The sequence below is a fragment of the Lepidochelys kempii genome, chromosome 25 (assembly GCF_965140285.1).
Source record: "Lepidochelys kempii isolate rLepKem1 chromosome 25, rLepKem1.hap1, whole genome shotgun sequence".
NCBI classification, from domain to species: Eukaryota; Metazoa; Chordata; order Testudines; family Cheloniidae; genus Lepidochelys; species Lepidochelys kempii.
This window is the reverse complement of record NC_136404.1, coordinates 3,697,280-3,718,337: the sequence shown is the minus strand read 5'-3', so window position 1 is coordinate 3,718,337 and position 21,058 is coordinate 3,697,280. Positions and strand designations below refer to the sequence as shown.

The following is a 21,058-nucleotide window of genomic DNA, read 5'->3' as shown; positions in this document are numbered from 1 at the left end:
GGGCTGCAAGGACCCCACCCTCCGTCACATTTTTTCGTTCCGCCGGCAAGTGCAGCTTCTACCACCGGCAGGGGCGCGTGATGGAGAGGCGCTCGAGGGGTCCTTTCTAGTCCCCTACGAGGGAGCCCGCTATCGGGTCTTTTATTCTACCGGAGAGGCCCGGTGCTACCTCTGCCGTTCAGCGGGGCACGTCCGCAGAGACTGCCCTTTGGCCCGGGGGGGAAGGGGCACCCGAAACCCCCGAGACCCGGCAGGACATCGGCCCCGTCGCTGCCGACGCCCCTGGCTGCCCAGCACCTGAAACCAACCCTCCTCCTACTCGACCCACCGCTGCTCCCGTCCAGGCCCAAGAGATACCTTCCCTACAACGCCCGGGCGAGCAAGGGAGTTCCACCCTTGCTAGTACCAATCCAACAGAGCCTATGGAGGAAGGTGTGGCAAGGATATTACCGGATATAGGAGAGGGCCCTCCCTAAGGAGAAACCCCTGCCCCTCATGTTGCCTCACCGCTACCTCCCCGAACCCCTAAATCATCGCCTCCGCCCCCCGACACGACCCCTGCTAACCAGCCCCCAGATGATGCTATGGAGAGCTGGACCCTAGTCCAGGGGAAGCGAGGCAAGCGGAAGGCTCGAGCTCCGCTGCATCCACCCGACGCGGAAGCCCCCCGGAAGACCAGGAAAGGAGGCACTGCTATCGAGCCTCCCGCCACGGCCACGAGCGAGATCCATCCGCTGGTGTCGGGAGAGGAAGACGGACTGGCATTGGAGGGCAGAATCCCCCCTCCACGGGAGACCCTCCCCTCCGAGACTTCTGAGGACGCCCCTTCTGCCTGGACGCTACCCGAACCCCCCGCAGACCCCGAGGCGGGCCCTAGAGGAGAGGCCCCCGGGGTGGCAGGAGTTGGCCTCTCCCCCGTGTACGCGGAGATTGAGGCCCTAGATTTGACCCCGGTCACCCAGGGAGGGGATGATTTGCTGCCGGCTGGCCTCGAGCTGGGCAGCCTTACCCCAGCCTCCCTTTCCCCATGCTCCCTCCCCCTAATTGCCTTCCCGGGTGAGCACCCTGCAGAAGGTGGTCCCCCACCTGATGCCATGGCCGCTAAGACCACCATGGAGCCAGCACCTAGCATTATTGGGAGCCCCCTCCCTTACCCCTTAACTCTTCTCTGGAGGCACTTTCCTTTAGCTGCTTGCCTCCTGCACCCCAGAGCCTTGCCCCTGCCCCTGGCCCCACCCCTGCCCCTGCCCAAGTTCCCACCTCCTGCACTGTTAATGCCGCCCCTGGGGTTATTTCCTTTCCGCCTTTCGCAGATTCCCCCAGGGAGCAGTCTTTGCACTTTCTAGCCGTGACCCATTAGGAGTGGCAATTTTTCCCCTGCCATCCCCCTCCACCCCACGGCGTGGAATGAATTTAATAACCCCAGCCTGTCAGATGCCCCGTCGGTGGTCCGCACCCTGTCTACCCGCCTTAGCGGACCACGAGGCTGTATTAAGAGGCCCATCAGGGAATACCTCGGGAATTGTAACCCCACCCTCCCATGAGCTGCGGCATGCGCTACGGAAGTTCCTAGAGCACACCCGTGGCGCCTGCGATAGGGCACAGCTGGCTCTTCAGCTATGGGGGGACTTTGATCAAATCCTTCAGGCCACAAAGGCCCTTATAAAGGAGGGCAGGGGGCAAGGAAGGCGCGGTGCTGCGGCCTACGAGCGAGCCCGCAGCTTCCGACGCGATCTACTCACCCACGGGATGGGTCACGGGTTGCTGCGCAACCCGCCGGGGGCCCTGAATACCCCCGCCAATACGAGGCCCCCACCCCCCCAGCCCTCCGCATGACGCCTTTTATTATTGCGACCCTGAATACCAGGGGCTGTAGGATGGTTCTCCGCAGGTCCCAGGTGCTCCCTTACCTTCGGGAAGGAAGGTACTCTGTAGTTTTCCTGCAGGAGACCCATACGGACCCGGCCGCCGAGGATAGGTGGCGGCTGGAGTGGGGGGACGGGGTACACTTTAGCCACTTCGCGACCTGGCAAGCTGGAGTGGCGACCCTGTTCTCCCCCAACCTACGGCCTGAGGTGCTAGGGGTCAATGAGGCCGTGCCGGGCCACCTGCTGCACCTTCGAGTCTTTATGGAGGGGCTCATGGTTAATCTTGTTAACATCTATGCCCCGCAAATGAGCTCCAGGCGGCCACAATTTTATCAGCAGGTGTCCGACTTTCTCGGCACCCTGGATTCGCACGAGTGCCTGGTCCTGGGAGGGGACTTTAACACCACCCTCGAGGAACAGGACTGCTCAGGGAACGAACCGAGTCCGGCCGCTGCAAATATTCTCCAAGGGATAGTTGACCATCACTCCCTAGTGGACGTCTGGCGTGACCATCACCCAGATGACACCTCCACGTTTACCTTTGTCCGGGTGGAGGCCCATCGGTCACACCGCTCTCGGTTGGACCGTATTTACTTATCCCGTTTCCATCTTTCACAGGCCCACTCCTCCGCCATTCGGCCGGCCCCATTCTCCGATCATCATTTAGTCACCGTAACGGTCTCCCTCCGTGCAGAGAGACCGGGGCCGGCCTATTGGCACTTTAATAACAGCCTGTTGGAGGACGAGAGCTTTGTGATGTCCTTCCGGGAGTTTTGGCTGGCCTGGCGAGAGCAGTGGCGTGCCTTTCCCTCGCTGCGGCGATGGTGGGATCTCGGGAAGGTGCGCGCCAAGCTCTTCTGCCGTGACTACACTTGGGGCACCAGCCGACGGCGAAATGCGATGATAGAGCAGTTGGAATGGGAGGTCTTAGAGATGGAGAGGCGCCTGGCCGCCGATCCCGAGGACCCGTCCCTCTGAGGAGCGTGCCGGGAGAAGCGGGAGGAGCTCCGGGCCCTTGAGGACCACCGGGCCCGAGGTGCCTTCGTTCGATCCCGCATCCGCCTCCTTCGGGAGATGGACCGCGGCACCCGCTTCTTCTATGCCCTGGAGAAAACGAGGGGGGCCAAGAAACACGTCACCTGCCTTCTTGCGGAAGACGGCACCCCCCTCACGGATCCGGAGGAGATGTGTGGGAGGGCCCGTGACTTCTACACAAGCCTTTTCTCCCCGGACCCGACCGATCCTGACGCTTGCGAGGTGCTCTGGGAGGAACTCCCCACGGTCAGCGTGGGCGACCGAGACCGACTAGAGCTGCCTCTCACCCTGGCCGAGTTCTCGGAAGCCCTCCGTCGCATGCCCACCAATAAATCTCCGGGCATGGACGGGCTGACCGTGGAGTTTTACCGCGCGTTCTGGGACATTCTCGGCCCAGACCTAGTCACCGTCTGGGCTGAGTCCTTGCAGAGCGGGGTCCTCCCTCTGTCATGCAGGTGAGCGGTGCTCGCTTTGCTGCCGAAGAAGGGGGACCTCCGCGATCTACGAAACTGGCGTCCCGTCTCACTCCTTAGCACGGATTACAAAATCGTAGCGAAAGCAATCTCGCTGCGGCTAGGGTCCGTGATGGCGGACGTGGTCCACCCAGACCAGACCTATACTGTCCCGGGTCGCAGCATTTTCGACAACCTCTTTCTCGTCCGAGACCTTTTGGAACTCGGGCGGAGAGATGGTCTATCGTTCGCCCTCCTGTCTCTTGATCAGGAGAAGGCGTTCGATAGAGTAGACCATGGGTACCTCCTGAGCACTGTGCAGGCGTTTGGATTTGGACCTCAGTTTGTGAGTTTTCTCCGGGTGCTGTATGCCTCCGCGGAGTGTTTGGTTAGGCTCAACTGGACCCTGACTGAACTGGTCAGCTTCGGGTGAGGAGTGCGGCAGGGGTGCCCCCTCTCGGGCCAGTTGTACGCTCTGGCGATCGAGCCTTTCCTCTGTCTCCTCCGCAGGAGGATGACAGGGTTGGTGCTGCGGGAGCCGGAGCTGCGGCTGGTCCTGTCGGCGTACGCCGATGACGTACTCCTCGTGGTCCAGGACCCGGGCGACTTGGCTCGAGTGGAGGCATGCCAAGCCATCTATTCGGCAGCCTCCTCCGCCCGAGTCAACTGGGTCAAGAGCTCTGGCTTGGCGGTGGGGGACTGGCGGCAGGTAAGCTCCCTCCCACCCGCACTTCAGACCATCCGGTGGAGTGCGTGTCCACTGCTCTATCTCGGCGTTTACCTTTCCGCCACGCATCCTTCCCCGCCGGAGAACTGGCAAAATTTAGAGGGCGGGGTGATAGAGCGGATCCGGAGATGGACGAGGCTACTCCGATGTCTCTCCCTCCGAGGGAGAGCACTGGTGCTTAACCAACTAGTCCTGTCCACGCTCTGGTACCGGCTCAACACCCTGGCCCCGGGTTTCCTGACCCACCTCCGGAGAATGATTCTAGAGGTCTTCTGGTCAGGAATGCACTGGGCCCCTGTTGGAGTTCTTCATCTACCCCTGAAGGAAGGAGGGCAGGGCCTGAAGTGTCTGTACACTCGGGTCCGCGTTTTCCGCCTCCAGGCCCTGCAGAGGCTCTTTTATAGTGCACGTAGTTCGGCGTGGAGCATACTGGCGCACGCCTTCCTGCGCCATTTCCAAGGGCTTCGATATGACCGGCAGCTTTTTTATCTTTCTCCGAGGGGTTTTCCGCGAGACCTCTCCGGGCTGCCGGTCTTCTACCAGGACCTCCTCCAGACCTGGAAACTGTTTCTAACAACCAGGTCCGTGGCGGCCACCGTGGGAGCAGATCTCCTCACGGAGCCCCTGCTACACAACCCCCAGCTCCGTGTGCAGGTGGCGGAGTCCCACTCGGTGTGCCAGAGGTTGGTCCTGGCGGAAGTCACGAGGGTCGGAGACCTCCTGGACTACGACCGGAGAGACTGGCTGGATCCCCTGACACTCGCTCGGCGCATGGGGCTCTCCAGCCTCCGTACCCCCTGGCGCGTACTTCAGGAGGTGAAGGCCGCCTTGACCCCCGCTGCTCGGGCTTACGTTAGCCGAGCCTTGTGCGAGGGCACACCCCGCCCATCCCTTACCCCAGGCCCGCTGGACCTTTTCCATCGGGCCCCCACCCCGTAGATCCCAACAAACCCCTCACCCTTTCACTGCAAACCGGCTGCATGCACTGCAGCCGGTTAGCTTTCAAATTGCACCACGGAAATACTTATATACACTTACGCTTCACACCCTTCACGCCCACACCCTGGTGTCCCGCCCCGATACAAAGTGGCGGGATCTCCTGCCACCTTTGGAGGGTGAGCAACCTCGGTGGGCCAGCCTGTATTCCACCTTGGTCCCAAGGCCCGTCGGGGACATCAGTTGGCGGCTGCTTCACGGAACTGTGAGCACGGGCGTGTTTCTGACACGGTTTACCCCCATTCCGGACCCTTGTCCTTTTTGTAATGTGAGGGAAACCCTGGCGCACGTGTATTTAGAGTGTGCCAGATTGCAGCCCCTTTTTCGGCTCCTCACAAATATTCTATTACGCTTCTGGCTTCATTTTCCCCCCCACCTTTTTATCTATACACTTCCCATCTGTGGCCCCACAAATGGGGAGGGAGGGATAGCTCAGTGGTTTGAGCATTGGCCTGCTAAACCCAGGGTTGTGAGTTCAATCCTTGAGGGGGCCATTTCGGGCAAAAATTGGGGATTGGCCCTGCTTTGAGCAGGGGGTTGGACTAGATGACCTCCTGAGGTCCCTTCCAACCCTGATATTCTAAGTCGCGGGATCTTCTGGTCAACCTCCTCCTAGCTTTGGCTAAAACAGCCATTTATAAAACCAGAGAGAGGAGGTTGGCCCATGAAACGTCCTGCGATTGTGGGGCCGTTTTCCGATCCTCAGTACATTCACGTATCCGGGTGGAGTTCCTCTGGGCGGCATCCACCGACTCCCTTGACGCCTTCGAGGAGCGGTGGGCGCTGTCTGGGGTTCTCTGCTCGGTGACCCCGTCCGGTTCCCTCCGTCTGACCCTTTGATTGAGGGGAAGAGCGAGAGACGCCAGCCCCAGCCGTTGCCGCTGTGGATACCATCATTCCTGTCATCTAGGAGGGGACCTATAATACATGGGTGTCTACCCCTCCCCTAAACCGCCCACCCCGCAGCCGTGCCCATCTTACCGGGCACTCTCAGGAGAGGGAGGATCGGTGACACTGGGCGCGGCACTGGGTAACTCGAGGGGGTGGAAGACCACGAGTGTCGAGGAAGCCCCCCCGCTCTAGGCCACCAGGTAACTCAGGAGGGTGGAAGACCACGAGTGTCGAGGTAGCTCCCCCACTCTGGGCCCAGGCTAGCCTGAACACTTCTCCCTCCTGGAAGCTGCTGTGTTATACCTTCTGATTGCGTTGTTTTGTTGCATAGTTGTTTTGTTTCCTTTGGTAATTTTGTAAGCGTTACCAATAAACTTTCTCTCTGTTTTAAAAAAAAAAACAAAAAAACCTTCCCTGTTACCTTAGCCTGGGGCTAATATATCTGCCTTCTATTACTCTCCTATAGCCATCTGGCCCGACCCTGTCACACCAAATAAATTTTAGTCTCTAAGGTGCTACAAGTACTACTTTCTTTCAACCGCAATGGTGGCTCCTGTCCGATGGGGTTGGGCCTGGATGTTGCAGTTCAGGTTTGACTCTCCTGCACCTTTCTCATGGTGGGGAAATAGAGAGCTATGTCGGCCCTGTTTAACACAGGAGCTGCAGCTGCCCGTGACTGGGGTCAGTGAAAGATGGGCTCCTTTTCAAACCTGGGGTCCAGGCTTGTGGTTTACAGGAGCCACCCATGAATGTGGGGCAGGCTTGCTCTCTAGCTGCGGTTCCCCTCTGCATTGGGCTGGGATTAGGGATACAATGCTGCCGGGTTGGAGGGTGCTGCTGCTGTGGGTGCCCCCTCATTTTGTCAGGGTATTTTTTTTATCAAATGTCACAGAGCAGTCACTAAACCTATGACTTTTACTAAAGTTACCATTATTGCAGTATAATTTGTGATTTTAAAAGAAGCCATAACAAATCTGTTGCCCTAATTGTGGCTGATGTATTTGTCCAAGGAACAAGTCTGTGACAGGAGAGATGATGGCTTCTACTTGAAGTCATGTCAGTATTTGGCTGCAGGACATCCGTCAGGGCTTTATAGTCACTCCATGACTGCATGAATAGCACAGTTTTATAGTGGCCCTTATATTTCTTGTTTCCAAAAGTGGAAGAATCCATTGAGTCTGCAGGGGGAGGTATTGTCCCATTCAACCTGCACACTGCAGAACTGAGGCAAGGAAGTAGCTTTAGACCTTCTCTCCTATCATGTAGCAGGAGGTGAAGGAGTCTAAGCTGAGTGGTTGGCCTTTTTCACCTCTGAGTACGGTATTGTGATGCATCTGAACATAGATTGATATGTGGTAAAAAGATGCACACCATGGAAATGTGTGCATGGCAGTTTCCACGATATGCATCTGAGGAAGTGAGCTGTAGCTCACGAAAGCTTATGCTCTAATAAATTGGTTAGTCTCTAAGGTGCCACAAGTCCTCCTTTTCTTTTCATGGAAATGAGGACACTGAAGAAAAAATAGAAGCAAATTCCTTAATTTTGGGGTTAGAAATGGTTTCTTTTAGCTGCCCAGAAAACGTGGGCTAATTGGATTGGCAGTTGAAAACTCAATCTTGCATCTTTTGTGCTGATAAGTGGGGTCTCGGGTCCACCAAAGAATGAGATCTTACCAAAACCCTTGCTTACTGTTACAACACTGAGCGGTTAACTCTAGTCCAGAGTTCTGTAAATCTGCCTCTGGCTTTCACTCATTCTAACTCTACTGTTGTGCATGTGTGCGCGCACACAAATAGGTAAAGCATTTAAAACCCAGATTTAAGGCTTTTTAAAACAGATATTCTGTACTCCTTTCCCTTTAATTTGTGTGGACTTTTATAGTTTGGAAATCTGGCTGTCTTTTCAGGTGACAATAGAATTTTAATGCTCTTTTGTTCCTGATTTTTTAAAAAGTTCTTCCTTACTGTCCTTATCAGTATGTGCTCCCAGTATGATTACCATTTCCTTCTCTTATCAATTGCCTACATCCTCCAACTATCATCTCTTAAAAGAAAAGGAGTACTTGTGGCACCTTAGAGACTAACAAATTTATTTGAGCATAAGCTTTCGTGAGCTACAGCTCACTTCATCGGATGTATTCAGTGGAAAATACAGTGGGGAGATTTATATACATAGAGAACATGAAACAGTGGGTGTTACCATACACACTGTAATGAAAGTGATCACTTAAGGTGAGCTATTACCAGCAGGAGAGTGAGGGGGGCGGGGGGCTTTTGTAGTGATAATCAAGGTGGGCCATTTCCAGCAGTTGACAAGAACATCTGAGGAACGGGGGGGGGGGGGGAGGGAGGGAGAGATAAACATGGGGAAATAGTTTTACTTTGTGTAACGACCCATCCGCTCCCAGTCTTTATTCAAGCCTAAGTTAATTGTATCCAGTTTGCAAATTAATTCCAATTCAGCAGTCTCTCCTTGGAGTCTGTTTTTGAAGTTTTTTTGTTGAAGAATTGCAACTTTTAGGTCTGTAATCGAGTGACCAAAGAGATTGAAGAGTTCTCCAACTGGTTTTTGAATGTTATAATTCTTGACGTCTGATTTGTGTCCATTTATTCTTTTACGTAGAGACTGTCCAGTTTGACCAATGTACATCATCTGTTGTCTCTTTTCCATTTGATTTCTCATTTTTGTGTTATGCTCAAATAAATTTGTTAGTCTCTAAGGTGCCACAAGTACTCCTTTTCATTTTTGTGTTGTTGCTTAATGTCCCCACTTAACCAAGATGGCTTTCTAACCAAAGTAGCCTCTCTTGCAACAGAAGAACCGTACATAAGAATGGCCATACTGGGTCAGACTGGGTCAGGCTTTTAAGATCAGACTTGACAAAGCCCTGGCTGGGATGATTTAGTTGGCGATCGGCCCTGCTTTTTGAGCAGGGGGTTGGACTAGATCCCTTCCAACCCTGATATTCTGTGATTCAGACCAAAGGTCCATCAAGCCCAGTATCCTGTCCTCTGACAGTGGCCAGTGGCAGGTGCCCCAAAGGGAATGAACAGACAGGTGATCATCAAGTGATCCATGCCCTGTCACCGAATCCCAGCTTCTGGCAAATGGAGGCTAGGGACACCATTTCTGCCCATCCTGGCTAATAGCCATTGATGGACCTATCTTCCATGAATATCTAGCTCCCTTTTGAACCCCGTTATAGTATTGGCCTTCACAACACCCTCTGGCAAGGAGTTTTAGAGGTTGACAGTGTGTTGCATGAAAAAATACTTTCTTGTGTTTGTTTTAAACCTGCTACCTAATTAGTTTGGTGGCCCCTTGTTCTTGTATTATGAGAAGGAGTAAATAACACTTCCTTATTTACTTTCTCTATACCAGTCTTATTAATCTCTCCTCATATGGAAGCCGTTCTATACCCCTAATAATATTTGTTGCCCTTTTCTGAACCTTTTTCAATTCCAATATATCTTTTTGGAGATGTGGCGACCACATCTGCACGCAGTATTCAAGGTGTGAGCGTACCATGGATTTATATGGGGGCACTGTGATATTTTCTGTCTTTTATTATCTATTCCTTTCTTGATTCCCAACATTCTGTTTGCTTTTTTGACTGCTGCTGCACATTGAGTGGATGAATTTAGAGAAATATCCACAATGACTCCAAGATCTCTTTCTTGAGTGGTAACAGCTAATTTAGACCCCGTCATTGTATCACTGTAGTTTTTTTTGGTCCTCAAACATTTTGTTGAATAATATAACTTTAAACAAAGTGAACAAAAACTTCTTTCCAATAAATTTCTCAGTTATTTAGCTTTGAGAATTTGACCCCCTTTAAATAGTGTTTTTTAACAAAAAACAACCTCCCCCCCCAATATTTTATTGGGACTATGGTCTGTTTGCCCAAAGTGTATCCCAAGATAATGCCGTTTTTCTTTCTGTACATGATAGAAAGATGCTTAAGGAATGTCTTGTCATTGTCTGTAATATTGGTGCCCCTCCTCTTGCTTCATCAGTTAGAACATTGATCTAGAAGACTTCCAAATCCTGTTTCTGAATTAATAACTTTAAAATAGGTAATGGAATTTCTGATATAGAATGTCACATCTTCTCTTACCCATTCTGTCCTTCCTAAATAGTTAAAATGAACCTGAAAGTATGTGGGAGAAATTTCTTTGATCTCTAGACAGGTATGACATTAAAGCTCTGATCGCCGTTCTTTTTACTGAATTGCTGCTGCTTTGTTTTCTTGTACTTATGTTGTACTGTGGCATGAGTGCTTCATAATTATACGTTCCTTGGTGCCCATTACACCCTGAACACTCTCAATACATATTGGTGGTATAATGCACAGAAAAATAGGAAATGGGGTTCTCTTCCTTTCTCTTACTGTATAATGTGGAGCCAAATACTAAAGTACACAGACAAGAATCTTGTCCCCAAGCCTTGCACCTTGGTTTAGTGTTCGTCTTTGAGTCTGCAACTGCACAGACTTTTGATCTTATCAAGTTTCACAGGCTAAGCAGTTAGGCACATTCAGTCCTTGGATGTGAGACTACCTAAAGAAGATGGAGTTGCTAGGGAGAAGTATAGCTGGGGATGCAGTGAATCATTACTGAACCAGTGGTGAATGAGTGTATTTGGATTTCTTAAGGGTCTATCCTTGGTCTTAGACACATTATTAAAGAGCGCACACTGTTCAGTATCAGATCTAAGAATGACCATTTCGTTCACTCACTTTGTGCTGTTCTGGAACAGTTGCTAACTGGCTTAACGTATCCAGTAACTCCATCTCTAAAGTAGGACGAGGAGTCCTACTGTAGACTGCCTCTTCTGACATGGTCTGCCAGCACTGCTCTGAACAGGGTTGCATAACATGGTGGTAAACATTGCCATTGGCCTGTGTATAATGTGAATATCAGTTTATCTCTACTGGTTTTAGCAAGAGTGGGAAACTTAAAAAAAACCAAAAAACAAAAACCCACCCACAACAAACCCCTAGTATAGATGGAGCCTCTGTGCAGGTGTTAGGGTAGCAGATCTGTAACAGTGGCAGAAATGGCAGTCTCTCCAACCCTACATCTCCAAATCCTCGTTAGTTGACATAATTTGCTGAAAAAAATGAGCAGGGTGTAACAGACTGTGTACTGGAGTTCACATCTTTCCCTCATTGCATTACTGCAGGCTGTCTGAGGCACGTAGAATCCGAAGCCACTCTCCCATTTATATATGGCCTTGTCTATTCTAGGAGGGTTTTTCCAACATAGTTTACCAGCAAAACTTGTTTAGTGTAGATGCAGTTGTGTTATAACTGTTTGTCCAAGTATAAGCATGATTATACCATTCATCTGTATCCACACTAGGGCATATTTCAGTATAGCTATGCTGGCAAAAGATCACAACTCCAGCTGATGTAGTTATGTTACTACTTTTGTGTAGACCAGGCCTAAGACTCCTGGAATGCTGAATGGGGATGGAGCAGAAGCCTTTGCTTGGCAAGAACTCCACTCAGTCATATTGTACTGGAGGAACAGACCCCCCAGGAGCTTCTGAAAACCTTCAAAACTTGTGGAATCATAAAGTTTGCTCTGCATGCATCTTCCGCTTTGAGGGTTGCTCCTTTTTCTGGCTGATGGAACTGTCTAAGGAATCAAATTCTCTCTTTGTATACTGTGTGCCGTACCCAACATAAGAATGGCCATACTGGGTCAGACCAAAGGTCCATCTAGCCCAGTATCCTGTCTTCTGACCATAGCTAATGCCAGGTGCCCCCAAGGGAGTGAACAGAACAGGTAATCACCAAGTGATCTATCCCCTGTTGCCCATTCCCAGCTTCAGGCAAGCAGAGGCTAGGGACACCATAGAATCATAGAATATCAGGGTTGGAAGGGACCTCAGGAGGTCATCTAGTCTAACCCCCTGCTCAAAGCAGGACCAGTCCCCAACTAAATCATCCCATTGAGGGCTTTGTCAAGCTTGACCTTAAAAACTTCTAAGGAAGGAGATTCCACCACCTCCCTGTCCCATGTTGTTGAGTGATGTACGAGTTAGATGGAACAACACACTGGGTGTGGCACAGAGGAATTTATCCCTGATATAGCCTGGGAAAGATTTGAAATTGTTCATTTTCAATTGACAAGAGCATGTGGGAGATTCTCCTTGTGAAACTGAAATTAAACCCTTTGGGAAGTTCCATCCAAATAATGTGTGATTCCAATGTACACTTACGTTTGGCACTGATGTGTCACCCAGAATGAAAGGTCCTCTGGATGTGAAAACTGCTACATTTCTATTGGTGTCACTGGCAAGTGCTGTGTGCAGGAGCAATAGTATAGCCATACTGAATCTCTGAAGAGAGCTTCCTAAATTTTGCTATTTCCATACTGAGTTAAGCTCCTATGTGCTACATACAACCTCCATGGTTATCAGCTGTGTAAACTAAACTTCTGGTGACTAGACCTTCAAATACTAGGCAGTGAGTTAAAGGAAATGAGTAAGAATGCATATGCAGCAAGTAAACTAAGGTTATATCACTGAAAAATGACTCTTGTGTGAAGTAATTTCTCAAGTTTTGCTTGGCAGAAACAACAAGGCTTACTTCAGAAATTTAACAGGTCAGCATCGTAGTTGTATCCCATTTTTTCTTTAGATCAGGTGTAACTCCTCACTTAAAGTTGTCCCGGTTAACGTTGTTACGTTGCTTATCAATTAGAGAACATGCTGTTTAAAGTTGTGCAATGCTTCCTTATAATGTTGTTTGGCAGCCACCTGCCTTGTCCACTGCTTGCAGAAAGAGCAGCCCGTTGGAGCTAGCTGGTGGGGGCTTGGAATCAGCTCCCTGCTCCTCTAAGTTCCCTGTGCGGCAGCTACCCAGCAAACTATCAGTTGCTGGCAGTTCAGCTGTTCTTCCCCCCACTGCCATGTGCTGCTCCTGCCCTCTGCCTTGGAGCTGCTCCCAGGAGCCTCTTGCTTGCTGGGCGGGGGGGGGGGGGAGGAAAGAATAAGAGGGGTGCTAATGTCAGGGTATCCCTCTCCCCCCTGCTCCTGTACACCTCTCCCCCCACTTACCCCATCTCCATAGAGCTGGCGGGGGTCGGGGGTGGGACGGGGACGACAGGGCTCAGGACGGAGGGAGCTTGCTGGCAGCAGCTTCCGTCTCAACTTGCTGATCTACTTAAAAAGGCAATGTAGTTAGTGGGGTCAGCATACCTAAAGGGGCAATAAGCATCACACGCACGCGCACACACGGTGTGTGTCTCTCTCCCATGTTGTCTCCCCTTCCCTCCATTTGTGCTGCCTTGTAGAGTGAGGCTACATTAACAACACTGTGTTAATCCTTGAGGGCTCAGCCGAGTGGTAGTTCATCATTTAGCAGTAAGGCATTCCCTGGGAAATATCCCCCCCTCTGACTTCACCACCTCAACTAAGCTTCACAATCATCATTGCTGTGTACAGTATTAAATTGTTTGTTTAAAACTTTGTGCGCGTGCGCGTGTTTGTATGTAGAAATTTTTTTTCACCAGACAAAGGACTATATAATTAATATAAATAAATAAATAAATAAATATAAAAATAGTCCTTTGTCTGGTGAAAAAAATTTCCCTTGAACCTAGCCTCTTCTCCCCCCCCCATTTTCATTAATTCTTATGCGGAAATGGGATTCACTTAACATCGTTTCGCCTAAAGTTGCATTTTTCAGGAACATAACTATGTTAAGCGAGGAGTTACTATATCTGAGTTCATTCTTACTGCTGCTGCCACTTTCTGATCTAAATTGGCCTTTCTGGAGATAGTGCAGCACGCTTTATTTTTCCTTATCTCTCTCTCCTGCCTTGTCATCAAGTTTCTCTTCCTTTTCACCACTGTCTTCTTGGTATTTCTCCCGCCCCTGGATCTTTCCACTATCGTTAATCTCCTTCATGCTTCTGAAGTTAGATGCTAGTAGCTTTTTCTGTAATCGTTCATAGATCACCTGCAGTGATCCTGGTTGGACCTAAATTCTTGTACCTCCTATACCTGGCTTGTAGTCTCGTGTCCTAAAAGTAGAAAAAGCTTGGCAACTTAAAAACAAAAGCATAAAGAGAGATGGCTATTAGGTAGAGAAAGGGAATGAATGGGTGGCTGGAGACAGCGTGGAGGTGGCTTACATTTTCTAGGATTTCAGGGGGAAAACCCATACTACATAGTAGGAACAGCAGGAGAGGAAGCACACATCTTTGTAGGTGTTACTGGAAATAAACTGTTGGCCAGACTTACTGTTGGATTCTAAATTTAAAGATGTGAAACTGGGTTAAAATATCAAATCTTAATTTCCTCAATCCAAAGTCACTTGTGGCTTATATCTAAGGGATTATACCACCTCAAGTAACCCTATAAAACAGTAGTATTCTAAGTAAATGGAAATAGATAGTATCTGATCCTAGGGCTTAATCCACTTCAGTTTGGTTCTTAGACTTGGTGTTGTAAACCTGAGTGTTCATTTCTCTATTTTTGTTCTTTAAATAAATCCTTAATTAAAGGAATGGATCACTTCTAAACAGTAGGTCCATGCTTTCTGTTCAGAGTAGCATGGTGTATCTTTCTTGTCTTAAAACAAGAATCAAGAAACCCATTGGTCACTTTCATAAATAGAGATTTCATTTAAATAAAACTTAAATTTTTTACTTTCTCTCTGAAATTCAGTCTTCAGGACAATCACTGTATCTATTTCTTTCATTATCTTAGGTGAGTGGAGTCAAGACCCTCTATGAATCTGAGCTGGCTGATGCCCGAAGAGTTCTGGATGAGACTGCAAGAGAGAGGGCCAAACTACAGATTGAAATAGGAAAGCTAAGAACAGAACTTGATGAGGTCAATAAGAAGTAAGGAAACTGAACTTCAGTATGATTTTACTCCCATTCAGAATAATGGGTAACGTTAGCGCATTTTAGATTGGGATTGATGGATGTCTTTCTAAAGTGTGCTATAGCTCTACAAAAAGTTACGGGCTTGATGCAGGAATCACTTGGTGAAATTCTCTGTCCTGCTTTGTGCAGTATTCTGACCAGATGACCATAATTGTCTCTCATGGCATTAAAATCTGACCACCTTCTTTGAGTGTTTGCACATATCCATTTCAATGTAAGTGTGTGCACCCCAAGCCCAGTTGCTGGAAATTTTTCCCTCAGCGGTATCTGTTGGATCAGCTTTAATGTGTTCTGGTGTCGCATGCTCATAGCACCAGAATAAGGGGCCCTGCTGGATCCTACTCTCCTTCAGTTCCTTCTTACTGCTCGTGACGGTTGCTGGAAATCTCCTCCCTTAGTGGTTTTCTAATCTTTAAGAACATAAGAATGGCCTTACTGGGTCAGACCAAAGGTCCATCCAGCCCAGTATCCTGTCTGCCGACAGTGGCCAATGCCAGGTGCCCCAGAGGGAGTGAACCTAACAGGAAATGGTCAAGTGATCTCTCCCCTGCCATCCATCTCCACCCTCTGACAAACAGAGGCCAGGGACACCATTCCTTATCCATCCTGGCTGATAGCCATTAATGGACTTAACCTAAATGAATTTAAACCCTGTTATAGTCCTAGCCTTCACAACCTCCTTAGGCAAGGAGTTCCACTTGTTGGCTGTGCGCTGAGTGAAGAAGAACTTTTTTATTTGTTTTAAACCTGCTACCCATTAATTTCATTTGGTGGCCCTAGTTCTTATATTATGGGAACAAGTAAATAACTTTTCCTTACTCACTTTCTCCATACCACTCATGATTTTATATACCTCTATCATATCCCCTCTTAATCTCCTCTTTTCCAAGCTGAAAAGTCCTAGCCTCTTTAATCTCTCCTTATATGGGACCCGTTCCAAACCCCTGATCATTTTAGTTGCCCTTTTCTAATACCAGTATATCTTTTTTGAGATGAGGACCACATCTGTATGCAGTATTCAAGATGTGGGTGTACCATGGATTTATATAAGGGCAATAAGATATTCTCCATCTTATTCTCTATCCCTTTTTTAACGATTCCTAACATCCCGTTTGGTTTTTTGACTGCCACTGCACACTGCGTGGACGACTTCAGAGAACTATCCACGATGACTCCAAGATCTTTCTCCTGATTAGTTGTAGCTAAATTAGCCCCCATCATATTGTATGTATAATTGGAGGTTTTTTTTCCAATATGCATTACTTTACATTTATGCACATTAAATTTCATTTGCCATTTTGTTGCCCAGTCACTTAATTTTTGTGAGAACTTTTTGAAGTTCTTCAGTCTGTAAATAGTTCTCATAGTTTTTAGTTATTTAGTAGTTCTCATAGTTTTTAGTAGTTAGGGTAGGTTAAGATAGTTTGGATGCCTCCATTCATAGATAGCAGAGTTGTCCTTCTTCCTGGTGCCAAGACCTGCCTTTGAATGATCCGCACTCGAGCAAGTATTTAGGGGAAGCTCGTAGGAAGGACCTCTGCCAAATTTGTAAAGAATTCAAGCCCTGGACCTAGAAGGACCACACTGCTCATTTGAAGGTCCTCTGCATGGAGGCAGCCTTCAGACTGGCCTTGGACCCGCAGCTTCAGCTTCTGTGCAGAGTGCTCCTCCATCAACACAAGTCCCTCGGCACTCATCGTCTTCACCAGTGCCTAAGAAGAAGCACCAGGAGAAGAGCTGGTCTCCGGTGCCAAAGGACAAAGACGGAGAGAGTGAGACCCATGGCAGGCTGCTCTTCATCCCCGGTACCACATCACCAGGTGTCCACAGCCCTGGTTCCGCAGCATCCTATGATGTCCACTCAAGACTATTGTACTGGCCAATTTGTGGTCCCATCGATCCCTGAAGCATTTGCAGCTGCAAGGGTTCTTTTGACCCTACCGGAACCAGACTCCCCTGTCAGGGCTTGGCACCGCCAGTGTCCCAAAGTGGCAGGGAATTGATGTCAGTGCGTCAGCTGTCCAAGAGGAAACCCTTGTTGATAACCGCAAGGTCCCCCAGGCAGCCTTCTCCGGCACCCAGTGGCACAACACTCCAACTTACCTCTCCTTCCTCATTGGACTCGGAGGAGGATTAGTATTTCTTCCCTCCCCCCACCCCCACCAAAGTGTCCGACTTCGCTGCTCCCTGAGCTGTTCCCACTCCATTATGGCACTGAGTTCGTCAGGACCTCTGGGTGCCTGGCCACCATACCCATGGGGCCCAACCATCATGCAGTGGCCTTTTTGGAACCGGTGAGGGTTTCGTCCACCACAAAGGGACTCGTTAGAGATGATCTTATTTGATTGTGTTGGAGCATCCCTAGTACTGCAGCATCTCTAGACACCCTGGAACCGGACTCCGGTACCAACCATGGTACCAAACCCCAAGAGGAAGCCCCTTCATGCTCCCCATCTGGGTTTAGCTTCCTCTTCATCCACTCTGGATGAAGCCACAGTGGCACCCGGGGTCTCTCCACCTCCAGATGACCACAAGGCATACCAAGACCTACTGAAATGGGTAGCCTCAAGCCTAGGGGTCCAAGCAGAGGAGGAGTGGTAGATACGCTGGAGGGGAGGGATAGGATACAGAAGGACCTAGACAAATTGGAGGATTGGGCCAAAAGAAATCTGATGAGGTTCAATAAGGATAAGTGCAGGGTCCTGCACTTAGGACGGAAGAACCCAATGCACAGCTACAGACTAGGGACGGAATGGCTAGGCAGCAGTTCTGCGGAAAAGGACCTAGGGGTGACAGTGGACGAGAAGCTGGATATGAGTCAGCAGTGTGCCCTTGTTGCCAAGAAGGCCAATGGCATTTTGGATGTATAAGTAGGGGCATAGCGAGCAGATCGAGGGACGTGATCGTTCCCCTCTATTCGACATTGGTGAGGCCTCATCTGGAGTACTGTGTCCAGTTTTGGGCCCCACACTTCAAGAAGGATGTGGATAAATTGGAAAGAGTCCAGCGAAGGGCAACAAAAATGATTAGGGGACTGGAACACATGAGTTATGAGAAGAGGCTGAGGGAGCTGGGATTGTTTAGCCTGCAGAGGAGAAGAATGAGGGGGGATTTGATAGCTGCTTTCAACTACCTGAAAGGGGGTTCCAAAGAGGATGGCTCTAGACTGTTCTCAATGGTAGCAGATGACAGAACGAGGAGTAATGGTCTCAAGTTGCAATGGGGGAGGTTTAGATTGGATATTAGGAAAAACTTTTTCACTAAGAGGGTGGTGAAACACTGGAATGCGTTACCTAGGGAGGTGGTAGAATCTCCTTCCTTAAAGGTTTTTAAGGTCAGGCTTGACAAAGCCCTGGCTGGGATGATTTAACTGGGAATTGGTCCTGCTTCGAGCAGGGGGTTGGACTAGATGACCTTCTGGGGTCCCTTCCATCCCTGATATTCTATGATTCTATGATTCTATGACTTCTGGGAACTCTTCTGGCTCTGTCAATCTGTTTCTTCACTTCAGCAGGTGGGTACTGTAGTTGAAAGAAAGCTTGACAGAGATCTTGTAGGTGTTTGTCTCTGTCTGAGAGGTTGGAGCAAATGTGATTGTATCATAGAGCTTGGCTGTAGACGATGGATCGTGTGGTGTGGTCAGGGTGAAAGCTGGAGGCATGTAGGTAGGAATAGCGGTCAGTAGGTTTCCGGTGTAAGATGGTGTTTATGTGACCGTTGTTTATTAGCACTGTAGTGTCCATGAAGTGGATCTCTTGTGTGGACTGGACCAGGCTGAGGTTGATGGTGGGATGGAAATTGTTGAAATCATGGTGGAATTCTTCAAGGGCTTCTTTTCCATGGGTCCAGATGATGAAGATGTCATCAACATAGCGCAAGTAGAGTAGGGGCTTTAGGGGATGAGAGCTGAGGAAGCGTTGTTCTAAATCAGCCATAAAAATGTTGGCATACTGTGGGGCCATGCAGGTACCCATAGCAGTGCCGCTGATCTGATACATTGTCCCCAAATGTAAAATAGTTATGGGTAAGGACAAAGTCACAAAGTTCAGCCACCAGGTTAGCCGTGACATTATCGGGGATAGTGTTCTTGACGGCTTGTAGTCCACCCTATACCGGAAACCTACTGACCGCTATTCCTACCTGCATGCCTCCAGCTTTCACCCTGACCACACCACACGATCCATCGTCTACAGCCAAGCTCTGCGATACAACCACATTTGCTCCAACCCCTCAGACAGAGACAAACACCTAAAAGATCTCTGTCAAGCTTTCTTACAACTACAGTACCCACCTGCAGAAGTGAAGAAACAGATTGACAGAGCCAGAAGAGTACCCAGAAGTCACCTACTACAGGACAGGCCTAACAAAGAAAATAACAGAACGCCACTAGCCGTCACCTTCAGCCCCCAACTAAAACCCCTCCAACGCATTATTAAGGATCTACAACCTATCCTGAAGGATGACCCAACACTCTCACAAATCTTGGGAGACAGGCCAGTCCTTGCCTACAGACAGCCCCGCAACCTGAAGCAAATACTCACCAACAACCACATACCACACAACAGAACCACTAACCCAGGAACCTATCCTTGCAACAAAGCCCGTTGCCAACTGTGCCCACATATCTATTCAGGGGACACCACCATCAAAGGGCCTAATCACATCAGCCACGCTATCAGAGGCTCGTTCACCTGCACATCCACCAATGTGATATATGCCATTATGTGCCAGCAATGCCCCTCTGCCATGTACATTGGTCAAACTGGACAGTCTCTACGTAAAAGAATAAATGGACACAAATCAGATGTCAAGAATTATAACATTCATAAACCAGTCGGAGAACACTTCAACCTCTCTGGTCACACAATCACAGACATGAAGGTTGCTATCTTACAACAGAAAAACTTCAAATCCAGACTCCAGCGAGAAACTGCTGAATTGGAATTCATTTGCAAATTGGATACTATTAATTTAGGCTTAAATAGAGACTGGGAGTGGCTAAGTCATTATGCAAGGTAGCCTGTTTCCCCTTGTTTCCGGGGGCGGGGTGAGAGAGCCTGGATTTGTGCAGGAAATGGCCCACCTTGATTATCATACACATTGTGAAGAGAGTGGTCACTTTGGATGGGCTATTACCAGCAGGAGAGTGAGTTTGTGTGTGTGTGTGGGGGGGGTGGAGGGTGAGAAAACCTGGATTTGTGCTGGAAATGCCCAACTTGATGATCACTTTAGATAAGCTATTACCAGCAGGACAGTGGGGCGGGAGGTGGTGTTGTTTCATGGTCTCTGTGTGTATATAATGTCTTCTGCAGTTTCCACGGTATGCATCCGATGAAGTGAGCTGTAGCTCACGAAAGCTCATGCTCAAATAAATTGGTTAGTCTCTAAGGTGCCACAAGTACTCCTTTTCTTTTTGTGAATACAGACTAACACGGCTGTTACTCTGAAACCTGACACTATTATTAATAATTTATCATTATAGTATTTTTTACATTATGAAAACGGCAGCACTCTTCCAAGATCTCACTTTTGTAGCTTATATCACTTTGAATGAGCCTGTTATAAGACAAGGCTCCTATGTTTCATCAAGGAGTATCAGATGTGAAACATCATGAAGATATTTAAGCAGCCAACTCAGAGTTCCTCCTATACGAGCATTCAGGTCTTGAGCAGTCCAGGCAAACAATGCACGTTACAACAAAGCTTTAACTTGTTCTTTATAATAATTTTAAAAACAATACTAGCTGCCTATTTAATTTTAAAAACAGCAAAAAATATTCACCTCCCTTTCCATTTCTTATAAGGAGTCTTGAAGTTTAAATCTCCTCAGTGTGATAGATGTGCTTGCTTTGATCTGCTTAGCTCTTGGAAGTCCAGGGGCTCCGGGCTGCTGGCTCTGTGCTGCCTGGGCTCCTTAGGGACAGCTGTCTGCCATTAGAGAACTTTTTCCTGGGAACCCCCTGTAACTTTTCACAAACCCCAGTTTGGGAACCACTGTTCTAGACTACCTGCTTTTGTTAAGACCTCAAGGGCTAGCCCTTTCCTCAGTTAAGGTCCATCTAGCAGTCAGCTTGGCCTTCATCCCATGATTAACAACCATTCTGTCTTTTCACATGACATGGTAGTTCGTTTTCTCATAGGCCTAGCAAAGGTATATCCTCAAGTTAGGAATCCATCTCTCC

The 21,058-nt window shown here is 48.9% G+C and overlaps 1 protein-coding gene across 2 annotated transcripts in view; it reads left to right on the top strand.

Annotated features, from left to right (window-relative positions):
• Nucleotides 1-21,058, top strand: part of LMNB2 (lamin B2) — a 107,621-nt gene that overhangs the window by 22,518 nt on the left and 64,045 nt on the right. The window contains exon 2 of one of the 2 annotated variants that reach the window (XM_073324001.1): nucleotides 14,695-14,831. In XM_073324001.1, coding sequence (XP_073180102.1) covers nucleotides 14,695-14,831 — 137 coding nt within the window. Of the gene's footprint in view, nucleotides 1-14,694; nucleotides 14,832-21,058 lie in introns of those variants that run through there. The other variant, XM_073324002.1, reaches the window with a different exon arrangement.